At 42.2% G+C, this 15,977-nt stretch overlaps 1 protein-coding gene across 1 annotated transcript in view; it reads right to left on the reverse strand.

Moving 5' to 3' along the window:
* SLC25A36 (solute carrier family 25 member 36) overlaps nucleotides 1-12,211 on the reverse strand; it is a 30,378-nt gene extending 18,167 nt beyond the window's left edge. Inside the window, exons 1-2 of the mRNA XM_021553639.4 lie at nucleotides 12,042-12,211; nucleotides 2,866-3,036 (exon numbers count right to left, since the gene is read on the reverse strand). Coding sequence (XP_021409314.1) covers nucleotides 2,866-3,036; nucleotides 12,042-12,082 — 212 coding nt within the window. The 5' untranslated portion in view covers nucleotides 12,083-12,211. The remainder of the gene's footprint in view (nucleotides 1-2,865; nucleotides 3,037-12,041) is intronic.
* Nucleotides 12,212-15,977: the final 3,766 nt, after the last annotated feature.

Here is a 15,977-nt window from a genome sequence, read left to right on the forward strand (position 1 = left end):
ATGACAAGTCAATTATTCAATAAAGCCTTGTATAAATGGCAATTTTGTTTGGAATTTACTATCAGAACAAACAAGTGAAAGCAATCTATAGCATTAAAGGAGATTCTGAGATTGTTCTGACTTCCTGATTTCAATGGCGCTGATTCACCACTGCTCTGCTGCTAAGTCAAACTCAAAGTTTACCTTTGCTTCCACTAAGCAAAAATAAACCAGTGGTTCTGCAGTTACCACTGCTATTTAGGAATACAGACATTTAATGTGTCTAGCAACATCCCAGCTCTTTGTCCATAACAATCAGCTATCATTTCACTATGTGGGCAGCATCTGCTGCTCCACAGCAGTTAACTGGAATACTTAACACACACTCTAAGACACCTTGGAAATACAAATTATTTGGACCTGTCATCATGAAAGCATTTTTATGCCTTGCAATGCTGAACCTAATTAACAGGATCTGTATCCACTTAAACCACTACTACCACATAATGTCTTACACATGTATATATGCACATATAACTACACCTGTATTCAAAGCAGCAAGAATCTAAGTGTCTTCAAAACTTAGGAATGAAGTTTATCAGGTCTATTTGCTTCTTTTGGATCTACAGTCCCAGAATTTGACAGAGCAGCAAAGAGTTAGAGCGGTTGCAATAGACAGGATTATACTGGAGATAGTTACTGATGCTCTTTTGCATTCAGACACCAGCTGGAAGAGTGCCAGAGGTGCACTGAGAATAAGACACAAACTTTTTGCACTAAAGAGCAGATGCCAGGGCCTGCATTTGTTTATTGAAAGTCATTAAGGGCAAATCCCTGGTTGGAAGAGTAGGATAAGTGCTCCATACAACCTCAACCGACTTTCTTATGTCACATGGATGGAGAGCCTGAGCTGGGAGGCTGGTGAAATTTCCATTACAAGACCTCAGGTTTAAATTGTGCAACATGAATGATGAGAAAATGTAATATGATATGCAACACAGATATTTAAGAAAAAATAATTTGCTTTTGTTGCCAGCGAATAGAGTCACCTGTTTTTGAGTTTGTTTCCTGACAGAGATGCCTTTCAAGTCACCTCCACTGATGCTTAAGATGCAGAAGTGATTCTACAGCAGTCAGTTCACTGAAATTCTGACATAATTTGCCTGAATCACTCTGCTTTTAGACTGTGTAATGTGAGTCTTGAGCACTGCACCAAATTTGCTATGACACAGCCAAAGCCTGGCAACTATGAGTAAAAAAATATCTAATGACAGTAAGGGCATGACAGTGACAAAGGAACACAGTTTTATTTCCCCATAAACAGCCCTAGTCCCTTAACCAAGAGTAATTATGCCCTGCACATATGTATTTTTATTATCACAGTCCACTGCCATGTCATCTGGGATTTTTCATATTTACTGTATTTAAAGAACTTGAAACCCAGGCTTTGCATCTCAGCCCTGTGATAATGACCTAAAAGAAAACACATCTAAGCAAAGAACAAAAGCAGCAGAAGAGATACATTCTTGTATTACAGATAAACAAGACATGTAAGAAGGCAATTGTTAAAGACAGCCTAACAAACAAACAAACCCTACCAATGAAGTTCATCATAAGCTACCTCTACCTCAGTCTGAATTTGCTTCCTGGGAATACAAAGCTATTTTCAGTTTTGTGGATGCATTTAAAGCATAGCAGGCTTCTAGCAGAGAAGCATTACAAAAACACATCTATTCAACCTGCTATTCATTAATATACATTTCTAAACAGAAAATAAATTCATAACCAAACACTCAGAAAGAAGCTGAAGCCCTCTACTTCCATCAAGAAAAACCACTAAGCCAAGCAGATCTCCTTGCTGGTCACAATCCAAGCCTTTCCTTTCCACATACCTTTTCCCAACACGTTCACTCCTCAAACCCTGAAAAAGGAGCCATGAAAAAGGCTCTGAACCCAAACTTTCATGAAAAGAATGATCTTCCATTCAAGGAGCTATTTGGTTACAAGCTCCATTTAAGCAAATCCTACACCCTAACCAGATTAAGTTTAAACTCTACACTTCAACTACCAGAAAGGGCTCTCTACAAACTACTTCTTGCTAATTAAGAACAGAAGATAGAAGTTGTCAAGACTCAACCAACTTTCTAATGCAAGAAGCAGCAGTTCTCTCCTGTAGGAAATATCCCTTCATCCCCAAATAATGAAGGTACCTCCCCCTCTGCTGAACTGGCTAGCTTGAGTCCCCAGGGAAAAGTGAACCCTTCCTATGGGCCATACAAGCTGTTTAACTGTAGCCTTACAACATTCCTGCTGGCTCCTGAACTACACAAGCACTGCAAACAAGGAGATGAGAGGCAGCCCCCATTCAGTGAGGCACTACACAAACAACACAGATCACTGCAAAAGCCAGCCTTAGCTATTTCTTACTAGCTCTAAAAGAATGTTACAAGTCACACATACACCAGAAGATAATCAAAGGCAAAAACTGTGTGGATGCTGAAAGTTGAAAGAGACTAACAAACTGAGTTAATTTTAATTGCCTCCATATTCAATAACTTCTATGATTTGGACACAAAACAGTTTGAAAAAGTCTTATACTAATGTTTTTTCAGGATGAAAATGGGAGTCTGGCACTTAAGTGTTAGTGAATTTTGGGGATGCAGTTTGGAGATGTGAGCTGTAAAGGTACACATGCTCTGGCTACTTCAACATGCAAACTCAAGCATGAAGGACATTCAAAGAATCAGAAACGCAGTTAAAAGGCAAAATATGGAAAGTCACCTCCTGGCAGCATCATGACAGACATAAAAGTCTGAATCTTTTATACAGATTTTGATCTCCTCCCTCCCCAAAATGAACCCAAACCCTTGTGCCAGGTACACTCACTTCAGACAGTGGAGAGGTCCAGGAGAAATTCTGGTTACTCGGTTGACAGCAGCACCATTCAGAGTGTTGAGATGAACTTCAGAGATGTACAGAGTCACAGAGGAGGACTGCAGTCGTGTTTTTACAACTTCCAGTGGACATGTCAGAATTGCACCAACAGTACCTCCACAGCTGCAAAGACAAACAGCATCATCATGTTTTTAAGAGAAAAAGAAACTGACATTCACATAGAATTGGTAAGAACCAATAGGAACATGTGTTGAAATTACAGTTATTTGCCCTTGAAGGCAAGCAAGATGCCAAGTCAGTTTGCAAACCCCAGAACTTGAAGTGAAAATTTAAACAGACAAAACATAGTGAAGGTGCATAGTACACACTGTTCAAATCAGTTCTGGAAAGTAGCTCAGTAGCTTCAATGTTTAACTTCTTATGGTAAATTTTACCTTTTTTTTTTTTAATGTTTAGTGTGCTCCTGACCACAAAAAAAGTGCCAAAAACTCTTAAAGGCAGAAAAGATTTATGCACTATGCACATAGGACTATGTGTAAAAACTGGTAAAATCTGTGGTGTTGTAAATTAGTAACATCTTCAAAAGCCCGACTGTGTTTTGGTCACTGTACCATGAAAACAGTGATTGTCCAAGTGCTTCCCAAGCCCTGCCCACTTCAGCAAGGCAGAGCAAGTATTGTAGAGGAGAAACTGCAAAGCCAGAAGAGCTCATGTGCCTGAGCAGGTAAAGACTTGCTGGATTTGCTTCAGTCTGTCCCTCATTGCCGAGAGCGAACCAAGGCAAGCCACGCACAGCTTGTGCCGACAGCAGCTGCTGCCCTTGCGCTCAACCACAGCGCAGCCAGAACACACTGCCCTGCCCAGCTCTGCTCAGAGCCTTCCTGGGCTTCTCCAGAACTCAGCCTAGCTCTGCAACTACCTTGGAGGGAAAAAGAGCAAATCCACAAATTCTGAGTTCCAAGACAGTCTCTTGATTCCCTTCAGAGATCAGTACTCTTAACATTGCTAAATACTCTTCTTAAAACTCTGGCCAGGACACTACCTATCTCCTTTAAAAAGGCAAAACAATCCAACCCGAAGAAGCAAACCTACATTCCAGTTCAAGTATTAATGCTAATACAGCTCAGTTTGAAATCCACTAACACATAAATACAATTTGTACTAAAGTCAAAAGGCCCATATTTGCTTCCTGTAATAAATATATATACTAACATATACATAACTAGAAGAATTGCTTGATTATGACAAGATAGTTATCAGCTATTTTTTTCCTAACACAAGAAGCTCAAACACCCCCAAACTCTTTAATAAGCTATAAGCCGGTTCAAGAAATTTTAAAATGTTTTCCAAAATGAAAAATAGTTGAGTCCAAATTAGGAGTAATAGTTAAGACTCAAGATATCCTATATATTTTTACAGGAGGGTAATCTGGCGACTCTTCTACCACAGAAAACACCAAAAATACAGCACTGCATCCGTTTGTGAACTGAGAGTAGAGCTGCCAAGTAGAAGCTTGATGTTCACTGAACACTCCATTTAAACCTAGTGACCTAGAGGTATCCTATTACTAAGCCTAAAGGCATCCTGCCCATCCCTAGCTCCAACATTCGACTGAAATCTATTCTCTTTCAAGGTTTGAGGAAAGATAATTGAATTTCTTTGCAAGTCTGGAAAAAAGTGTTATCACAGGAAGATGAAAGACAGTTTTTCAGTGTGTGCTGCACACATACAGTTACAGCCTGACACAGACATTAGAGCAGCCTGCTCTGCATAAGCAATTCACTTACTTCTAACAGTAAGCTACAAATAGACTTATTTTAAAATTATAAGTTGTAGAAAGAGAGTAGATATGCTAGTATTTATTTTAGCCAGGGCTGGAAACAGTAAGAGCCTGTAATGTGAATGTTCAAGACAGCAACAGCACATGAGAAGCACAGGTAGGTCAGCTCTCAAAACAATTTGACCTGAAGCTCTAAAGTTCTGAGACAGACAGAAAGCTGTCTGTGTTTCCTGCAGTTCAAGCCAGACCCCACTCCATGGTAACATGCCTGTACAGGCAATGAAGGAAGTTGGCTTTAGAGTTTACTTCCTTTCCTGCAACCAGCTTACTCTCTTGAAAGCTTTTCTGCATTTGATTTTAGACAGGTTACACAAGAACTTATTTTCAAGCAACAGTAATCACAAGAGCAACCACAAGGTATGATTTATTTTAATTAGCTAAATGCCATGGAAGTAGCAAAAAAACTTGACCTGCATTCTTGAATAGGGCTTGGAGTTTGGAGCCCTTAATTGACCCCCTCTAACCACTCCCCCTCCCGCTACATCAGAGCAGAAAAAGTATCTGAAGTTGAAGATTAACACTGACCTGGAGACCTGGAGCTCGTGCCCTGCATGCTCCCCTGCACCACACCCAAATCACAAGCGATGCCTGACGGCAGCACTTCCAGCAGAATCCAGGGTGGATGGGCAGCCAGCCTCCACTCAGCAGTGGATTACTGGGGAAGAGGGCTCATACCCAGCTACTCTGTGCTTGCTGGTCTTGTCACTGGTCAGGGACAGCCAGCATCACACTCACATGCATCCCGAAGAAGCAGCAGAGTCACCGGCCTCCCTTTAAGAGCCTTTTCCTGCACCACATTCTGCCATTCAAGTAATTTCAAATAATCAGCACCCTTGGCAGTTTCTTGGTGTTGTGTTTCTTTGGTTAGGCTTTTCTTAAACAATTAAAGATGTCTCCACTGAACCCAATAATATTTTCCACTAAGTGGAATTTGATGAATTAAACTTCTTCTCAGTCCCCGATCTTCAAGATTGCTCAAATTTCTTCTTGCAGCTGAAGAAAGCAAAGAAGTTTTACAGTGCTGTGTGGTTCTGTAATGTGAGTCTTGGCAAAATCCCCAATTTCTACTTCTGTCAAAGTAACAGATCACTTTCCCAGCCTTCAAAAAGCCCTATATAACAGAGACAACATCTGAAACTGAAGGAGTGAAAGAAGTGTCTTGATATGTTGAGGAACCAGGACTTTCTCAAGGGTCACAAGATCCACTGAGTTTTAATTAAACTTCTAAACAAAGGCATATCCAGTAACTATCCTGACTTGTCTACTTCACTTGACCTTTAAAATAAACACCCCAAGGCTTGACAAAAATCTGTTTATGAAAAACTGTCAATAAACAGAGCTTGTGGGTAAACAAAGAAGAGAAACAATTAAAAATATGCACTCTGTACAAATAAGCAACTTCTAAGAAGCACAGCAGCTGTTCTGTCACAGCATCAAGGACAGTGTATTTTACTTAGAAATGTATTTCCAGCCTTGCTTATTTAACACACTACTGGGAATACCACCAGAGACAGCAACGTTTTTGTGCTTGAGTCCTGGCAGGTCAAAAACAGCCAGCCACCAGCTCCAGCCTACAACAAGTGCTCTATAAATTGCCAGCAGATTGCTGCCACCTTTCCTGCTCCCCTCCTACTGGTTCAAATTAAGGGGAAGACTTTTAGTTTGTGGTTTAACACAAATTAGGAATTAGAACACTTCAGAAAAACATTTCTTAACAGTTTGAAAAATAGGAGTTTTCTTCTCAAAAATGCAGGTGTGATTCTGTAAACTACTTCAGAAATTACTACCACCTAAAACCACTCTGGGCTTGAGTTTCTCCAGTCATGCATGCACCAGGCCCCAACAAGTGTGACTTGTAGGAACATTTACTAATGTGTAACTTTTTCCCCAGGATTAGATGAATTTCACCTGCTAGAATAAGTAGGTGAACACACTCCTGCTGACACAGTATAAATGGGAAGTGAAGAATGGCAAATCCTGAGACATTCCTATGTCTGAATGCTTACTGCAGTTTCCAGTGAATGCTATTCAGAAGACCACTTGCCCATCGTCTCTATCCTAAATGTGATATTTGCCTCTAATCATTGTGTACTACAAGCCTTCTTCAGCTTTAGCACGTGAGTATTAAACAAGCTTGCAAAGCTGACTTTCAGCAAAAGTACCTTGATCATAAAAGGGCATGAGAATCCACCTGTAGGTTCCAAGTAATTTGAAAGACAGAAAAGCAGAGATCAGTAGGTAAATTCACAAAATTATACACATAGGTTAAAAAAGGAAGACTAAAATCCCACTATTAATACAGTCAAGCTAGACAATTAAAATTTCAACTTGAGACTTCTGGTACAATTTAAGAGACGTCACACTCAGTGGAACAAGAGACATGGACATCACAAGATGTAGTTATGTGCAGGATCACAACAAACCTAAAAGAAAAACAATCAAACTAAGAACAGTCGTCTACTTGACATTTCTTGGACTGAAGAGTCTAGGAAGATGGCAATGGTCTCCTAAACTAAGAACATTGCTCCTCTAAAAAGCATATATTGGAAAGGAAAAAAAAGCGCAACAAAAGAAGCCCCAGCTACCCACAAAACATTTAATTTGATCCGAACTGGTTTTTTAGAAGACCATCATCTCACTGGTTCAACAGAAATAAGCCTGGAACTACTGGGCTTTAAATTCTGCTAAATGTTCAACAGGTACAGCTCTGACAACCATGTTCCTCAGACACACCTGCATTATTTGTGCGACACCCCAAGGAAAAAAATACATGCTTCAAAAACCTAAACCTGTTTGGCACTCGGATCCCAGGTTCTTCCAGACATAAGAGGAAATAAGAGGAATTAAGAGGAAAACTTCCCTCTTATTATTGCAAGGTTAAGGTATCTGCTAAGGAGCCACTGCCCTTGTCCAGAGCAGTTGAGCATCTTCTACTGGGACCTTTCAGCCCTGCAAGTACCAACAGAGACAGCTCCAGCATGGATGAGGGTCTCAAATTCAGCCACTGGACTGTCCAGAAATGCTCTAAGGCAGACTGATATTCCAAATGCCAGTGTAGCCTGACTTTGAATTAACACTTTCAGTGCACATTTTTTTAATTCCTTGAGATAATGGTGTATTTTATGAAATAAAAGCCATGGTTGCCTAGTGCTAGTTTCAGATTCACCTTTCACAGTACGTTTGTAACCACAGCCTCAAAGACTTAAAGATAAATCTTGACCTTGATCTTTGGTCTACATTAATTAATGTATTTTACCAGCTACTTATCTTTCCTGTACAAAAATGAAAGTTCCATACAAACACTGGCTCTCAAATAAAACAGCATGTAAACTGAGCTCAAAATTCTGTCAAAAAAAATAAATCCAAGCCATTTACAAACAGAACAGAACTTTCTCCTCTCTTCATCAGTTACTGCAAATTCAGGTCCCGAGTCTATCAGTAGTTTTATGCAGGTCTTACAACCAGAGTAACTTTCACATTAACAAAGTTGCAGCTTTGGATATTACATTTATATTATCAGTCTTCAGAGAATAGAGAAGGGCTTTAGCAAGTACAGCTTTCAGAAACAGCATTCATTAATCCCAAATTTTCAGTTTTTCCCTGTATAATACTGTTCAACTAGAGTACTAGCAGCCACAAATCCTTAATCACTCTACTCACCAATAGAGTTCCAGTCTTTGTTGGAACTTAAAGTGCAAGTTAAGCTCACATCCATGAACTACAAATACTAATCAAACTCGTGATGTCTAATGAACAGTGTAAAAGTAAAATCCCCCAATGTGCCGCCACATAGAAACTCACAAGTGAAAACAGGAAAAACACCACCAGGGGATCAAGCATCACTGGGTTCCATTACCCAAAACAAACATCAAAATGAACAGTGTAGCTTTTATCAAGAGATGGGTAAATCAATATTTACAATAACATTTGTATTAAGCAAAAACAGCTCAAAGCATCTAGAAAGAAATGAGAGAAGTACCAGGGGCATAGTTTCTCAAGTACTGACAGCAATTTTCACGCAATTTAGTAATAACCCCATGGAGCAAACCCCAAGCTTTAAACAAACACTGCCTTATTTCACACAAAACTGGATCTGAATATAAAGATAATCTCAAGTTTGGACAGAAAAGCACTAAACTCCTTCTCACTTGTTCTGAAATACATCCACGGTTATGCCACAAATGTGTTTTAGGGCAGAGAGGAGCTGAGTGCTTGGCTACTCAGTTATGGCTCAAGGGGCTCCTTTCTGAAAAAGCCCCCATCATCACAATACCTGCTACACATTATTAACAACCTTCTGAAATCAGAAATCTCTTACCTTTACTTCATACATTTCAGCAGTACCTTTCTGATCTTGCTGAGAACTCAAACACTTAGGTTAAATACATTTCCTGCACCTTCACCGTTTTAGCCACCGTAGGGATTTGCTAAGAGCCTCAGACAGAGTATGATTACATTACAGACCAACTGAGACACTTCTATGATCAAGATAAATAAAGAAGCTCCTCCCTCTACTTCCTCACACATTAAATTAGAAAACAGCCAAATTTCTGCAGGAAATGCCAAGAGTGAAACAAAGAAGCAAACCTGAGACTATCCAAGTGTGAAGTCAGAAAAGCAGCTGTCCACCTCCTAACCCAAACCCCTCCTTCTGCTGAGGAAACAACATGCACACAAATTCACTGCTCTGATTGAAGTTTATATGATACGCAATTACTGTCATAAGCTTTCTGGTAATGAAGAATAAATAATGAAAATCTGAACAGTATTTTTGTAGCCAACACCTGAATTTTCACTCTATGGTTGCAAGGCAGTATATGCAAAACATATTAATATTTCCTATAAAGCAAAACACTAAGGTTTTCTACTACTTTTTAAAATGAGTCTAACAGCCATAACTTACTACTTGTATTAAAAATGTTGATCTACATCCTACATTTCAATTACATGACTTTTTAATTTAAGAATTAAGAATGTTCAACTGCATCCTTGGTTTAGAGTAAAAGCACCTGAGTTTCTACTACCAACATAATGTCTATAGTGACAACAGCTATTTGACTAAGTGGGGGGTAAAAGAGAAGATATACAAAAAACTCCATACAGCCTAGGCAGCTACAGAGACATCCCAGGATAGTCCTCTTTATATTACTAAACAGCAATGTCATCTGTCAAAGTTTCATTACAGAAAGCAAGAACTGAAGAATGCACTTGAATATTTAAAAAAAAAAGAGAAAAAAAGCACCAGCAGATAGAGATAGTCATGTTGTTTCCATAGAGGTTCTGATGCAATTTAGGGCAAACAAAGCTACAAAGCTTCTTTCCTTTTAAGTTTCACTGAAAACTAAAGATCACTCAGGTGATCTGCAGTGCACTACACTTGCAAAGTCATGAGATAACCCCAGTAAACTTCTCTACTGCAAAATGTGACCAAATACACAGTGTTAACTTGGCTGAACTAAGGTTATAGGAAATGTGTGGCTCATACTCAGCCTCTTCCTCACAGCACAACCCCTGACCCAGTTGGCCAGCACATACCCATCGACCAGACTGCTCAGCAATAAATAAGAACGAGCAAACTGAGCAATTCTCATCTGCTCTCAAGTTTCATGTTCATAAACCTGTTTCTGACATAACAATAGAGCAGCACAGTTGTGCTCAGTAACCTCCCCTGTGCAGAGCTGTCAAGCTGAAGGTCTATAATCAGGGACCACTCTCAGAATCCTTAGGAACCTCTGCAGGTCATATTGGCTGGTGTTCCTGCCAAGCTAAGGTCACCTGGAGTAGGTAACACAGGAATATGTCCAGGTGGGTTTGGAATATCTCCAGAGAAGGAAACCCCACAACCACCCTGGGCAGCCTGTTCCAGTACTCTGTCACCCTCTGCCACCCAATATAAATAAGTTCTTGCTCATGTTGAGGTGAAACTTCTTGTGTTTTAGTTTATGGTCTCTTGTCATTGTCTTGTTGCTGGGCATCACTGAAAAAAGCCTGGCACCACTCTCTTGGCACCTCTTGGAGATATTAATATGCATTAATAATATCCCCTCTCAGTCTCTTCTCCAGACTGAACCAGAAAACAAGCCCAACTCCCCCAGTCTGTTCTCATAACACTGACAGATGCTCCAGACTCCTCCTCATATTTGTACCCCTCTACTGGACTCTCTTCAGCAGCTCCTGATCTTTCTTGAGCTCCTGCTGTTGTTTTTCTAAATGCTTACAAGGATGCAAAATCTGCAGAAAACAGTACACACTACTACATCTTGGGCCTCCTGCTGCATAACCACTCTCCTCTTAAACAGGGTGCAAGAAATCAAGGGGACGATAAAGCTCCCACACAGGAACTAGATCAGGTGTACAATACTTCAAAGTGTGCCAGAAGCAGAGAAAGTACTGTCAAGCATCCAAGTCACTCAGACTTGCTCAGAATCAATACACTATTCTTCTACCTCAAACACCTCAGGCCAGAAGCAGCAAGCTAATTTTTGTCCACGAGGACCACAAAAGGAAAGCACAGCTTCAAGCTCTCTCATGGGATGCAAGGTGTGTCCTCTATCACTTCTCTACAGTCATGCTCACTACCCAAATACACTATTACAACCAAGCCCAGCAGGGCCGCCAGCTTTCCCTTTTAAGCTGGGTGCCCTTCTTCCCTCCCTGCCCCTGGAAGAACCACAGGCTTCAGAAATACAGCCCAAACATTCTGAAACCTAAAAACATACATTATGAAACTTCATTAATAGCTGTGAAGGCACAAAAGTTACCTCAAACCTAACTAAGGCTAAACCCTTTTATTTCTGAGTGCATTCTTCCCTCCCATTTCTTCTGCCTTTGTGGCTGGGGAGCTGCGTGTGCCCACGCCGCAGCAGGAAGCGCAGCACGCATGGCGCGGACACAGCGGCCCCGGCCGAGCGTGCCCGGCGGGCACTGCCCGCCCGCCAGGCCAGTCCCGGCAGCCTCCCGGCAGCGGGGAGCCCAGGCACGGCGGGCCCGGCGCGCATCCCCACCAAAACAGATAAGGGCCAAACCCGAGGGGTGCTTTTACGGGAAGCCTCCACCCCCGCCTCCCCACGGGCCCGCGCTCCACCCGTGACACAACGCAACACGCGGGGCCGGGCCCGAGGCAGCTGCGGGCCCGGAAAGGCCTCGGGGCACGGGGCGGGAGGCAGAGCGCGGCCCCTCCCTGCTCCCCGCGGCCCCTCGGGCACGGAGCAGCGGGGCAGCCCCACCGAGATGTCCCCAGGCAGCCGTTCCAGGCCGCCCCGCGGCGGGCACGGGAGCGGGGCCAGACCCGGACAAGTGCAGGAGCAGCTCCCGGGGCTTCACCTACCCGCCGGCGAAGAGATGCACTAGGGTGTCTCTTTGGCTCATCCTCGTCGCCTGCACCCGGGCGGGAGGAAGGAGGTGCCGGGCGCTTCCGCCCCACACTTACGGCGCCGCTCCCGGCAGGGCTCGGCATAAATAGGGGCGGGCCGGCTCCGCCTCCCGCCGCCGGCGCGGCTCCGCAGGCACACGGGCCGTGAGGGAAGCGGGGCCGAGCCCGCCCCCGGCCGCAGCCGCTGCAGCGCCCAAAGTGCGTGGCTATGAATATGCAGATATGAATATTCATGACCCGGAGGCACAGGCTGCTATTGGCTGCGGCGGCGCAACGTCAGCGCAGACACGGGGCCCACCTCGTGAATATGCAACGAGCCTCCCAGCCCACAGTCAAGCAGAGGCCGCCGTTGGCTGCGGCGTCTGACGTCGCGCGCGCGCTGCCTCATAGTGTGGGGCGGCGGCGGGGCGGGAGCCCCGTGAGGCGGCGGCGCCATCCCCGTACTGCCCCGGTGTTCCGTGCTGCCCCGGTGTTCCGTGCTGCTCCCGGTGCTCCGGGATGACCCTGCCTGAGCACGGAGGCAGAACCACAGAACCAGATGCGCCCTATGGTCCTTTCCAACCTGACCCCTTCTGTTGCACCCGCAGCTGCTGGGGCTGAGAAGGTGACAACCAGCAAGTGCAGAAAATGTGGGGAAAAGGGTATGAAAAACAGCCCCAGTGTCCTCAGCACCCCAGAACAGCAGCATTACTGAGGTGTGGGGAGGCCTTAGTTTTTGTTTGTTCTTAGTCTTGAATTCTGGGTCATCCCCTCAGCTACTGCAGTTATCCCATGTCCTCAAAGAGGCACCCAAACACCCTTGGCTGCTCCTTGGGTGTTCCTGGAGGGAGGATCCCGGCCCACTGAGTGGCTTTCACCTTGGTTTTCCTCAAAAATTTAGGGATTAAGTGATGCCTATATAACTTAGATCAAAGTTACAAGGTGCTTATATAGCTTGAGTTATAAGATACCAATGTAACCTAAATCATGACTTTTTATATATCAATATAACCCAATATATCTATGTAACCTGATATCAATATAACCTAAATAATGTCTTTTTATATGTCAATATAACCTGATACCTGTATAACCTGACTCAGCTCTTTATACCTATGTAACCTGAAAACACAACTTTTTGTACAATACAATGGTTAATATATGGTTCACTACTTGCTTAATGCTGATTAGACAAAAAAAGAAAAAAACCTTGCCAAGTGGATAGCTTTAGAGATAGAGAAGTATAGTGCTAATGAAAAATTGATAAGTGCAAATCCAGTTAGCCACAAATCAAAGAATTTAGGCTGGTTAAGACCAAAGACAGACCAAAGAACACTGTAACTGCACATGCTCCAAGGGCAAAGTTGAAAAATTCAGATGAGAAGAAGACCCTGGAAGCCTTTCATCAAAGACCCCTGACGACCCCTGAATTGGGGAGGTGAAAGTGCAGTGCAAAAGAACTGCCTAATAACCATGAGATCATACAAGGTAAATTAGTTCTGGTGTCTATGTGATAATGTTACAGTGGCATAGGATTCCCCTAAAGAGATATAGAGGGGTTAAAGTCCCTGAAAAAAAAGGCTGGAATCCCTGAAAGAAATGCAAAGGGGTTAGAATCCCCAAAAGAGTCTGATGAGTTCTACTATTGGTTTTGGTCTTGGAATTTTGAGTTTGATTGTTGTACATGTTGTTTTGTGTATTTTGTAAAAAGTTGGTGCTTCTTTTCTGTGTGTGTGCTAACAACTGTTACAGCCTGCTGTGTGTCTGCCAACAGCTCTCGCTGTCTGTGTTGGTGCCTTTACAGCTGTTACTGTTTGAATTTTTGCCAGAAATTTTTACAGTTTGTTTTACTAACAATTTTAATCCACGTCCCATGCTGCTCCAACACCCTGTTTCATTCCTTCCATTTATAAGACCCCAATTCCTTGTTTCATATGTAGAATACTGTGTTGGTTTAGTGTCCTGTGGTTGTGGGACCCTTGGGTGCATATTGAGTGTTTTAATTGTAAAAGAAAATATGAAAGTCTGCCACACCTCTGATATCTGCTTTGTGCCTGGGGGGCTGAGAGCTGACAAAAGTAAGATTTGTGTTCTTGCTATAAAGTGCAATCGTGTACAATTGAGGTTACAATGAAATGGAGTAATTCCAGCAGTAATGAAATAGTCAAAAAGAGCCCTTTAGAATGTGGTGACCCACTGGTGCAACCTCAGAGCCATTCCAGGAAGTAACCTAAAGAAAAGTGATTTATTAAAAGATTGCAACCCATGGTAACCCCCTTATTGATTGGACAGTGGGGAAAATAGCCTGTGAATGGTACTTTAAATAAAAATACAATGTTACAAAGACTTGTATGAGTAAGATCTTCATGTTCATTTTTAGTCTTTCTAATACTTCAAGGGGTTCTAGAAGAGTGAGTGAATGTAGACTATTCACAAAACTGTGACCACTAACTTCATGTTCTCCTCTTTACATGTTTTTTATTTCTAGGAACTCAACACTTACAATCTGAGAAATTGTCAGAGACTATGCCATATTTTCTTTAAATTTCTCAAGGTAATGTTTTGTGTAATTGCACTTGGTGTGGGTTTTCCGAGGATGTGTGACGTTCTCCTGTATTTCTTTCTGATGGAGTAAGATTGAATAATCATGCGCTGCAAAGGGAGTGGGTGGGAGTGGAGAAGGAATATTCCCCCTGGAAGGCACAGTTTTCCAGGGCTTAACATCTATGCTGTCTCAGGGCCAGAATTAGTACTGACAGAAATGGTCTGTGCCTGAAGAACTATCATAGTTGTAAATTCCAGGGGATAAAGTGTTGGATTACATCCCAAACTGTAATGGCTAAAGGTAGGTGGTCCTGCAGGGGCAGCTGAGATGAGACCTCCTTACAAGTACACAAAACAAGGTAAATCCCAAGGGCTTGGCAGCAACAAAATGTGAGTGGGCTATTACTCCAAGAGGGAAAACTGCTCTCAGAAGGAAGTCAGGCTAACATTAGTCTTTAAATGACTACTTTTGTGCTTTGGAAAAGGAGTAGCGGGTGATTGAGGCTTCCTTTTTGATATATTATTTTCTGTGTTCCATGGAAGGCATTTTTAAAACCAATTTGATTCAACATTTGTAAGTGGATGAAGTACAGCTTGTTAAACAGCCAGCAGTAATCTCCTGATATGTCTGGCTTAGAAATGAGACTTGAGCTCATGCTTATTAATGACACTGAGAAATCAAGCTGCTTCATTATTGCTAATGAAGGTGGAAAGGTTAAATTTAGATCTAGAGTAAGCCTCTGGGAAGAAACTGCATGGGTTTCTTTAGTACATGTTATATGAGAGCTATACGAGATGTTTTTTTGTTGGGGGGGTGTGGATTTGGGGTTTTTACCCCCTTTTAAATACAATTTTCCTGATATGTTATCTAGTTTATTTCCACAAACTGTTCAAAACAAGGGAGATGGGGGTTTGGTTCTCACATAGTGTTCTTTTTCTCTCTGCTAGTATGTTCAGAGAACTTTTCAATGAAGAGAGAAGAATTTTAGAGATGTAAATCCCAAAATCTTAAGACTGTCCTATAAATAACTTGCCTTCTGACTTATGTGACTCAGACTCCAGTGATAAATACCACCACCATGAATGGTGAAATTGAGGTTTTTGTTGTCATGAGTTGAACATATTTTAGGTTGCAAATCTGGAATCATAGCAAGATATTACAATGAATATTTTAGCTCATAAAGTGTACTGATTCTGAAAGTGAACAAAATGAGTGTGTTTGTACTGCTCCTTTGAAATGGTAGAAGTGAATTTGTGCAGTGGTGTAAAGTACAAGACACATACTCTGTCCTAGCAAAATCTGACCACTCAGAGTTTTAAAAAGTGTCTCAATTTTATCGATGCATTTCAACCAATCTGTTTATTATT

Source organism: Lonchura striata, chromosome 9, assembly GCF_050655825.1.
Source record: "Lonchura striata isolate lonStrDom1 chromosome 9, ASM5065582v1, whole genome shotgun sequence".
Taxonomy (NCBI): Eukaryota; Metazoa; Chordata; class Aves; order Passeriformes; family Estrildidae; genus Lonchura; species Lonchura striata.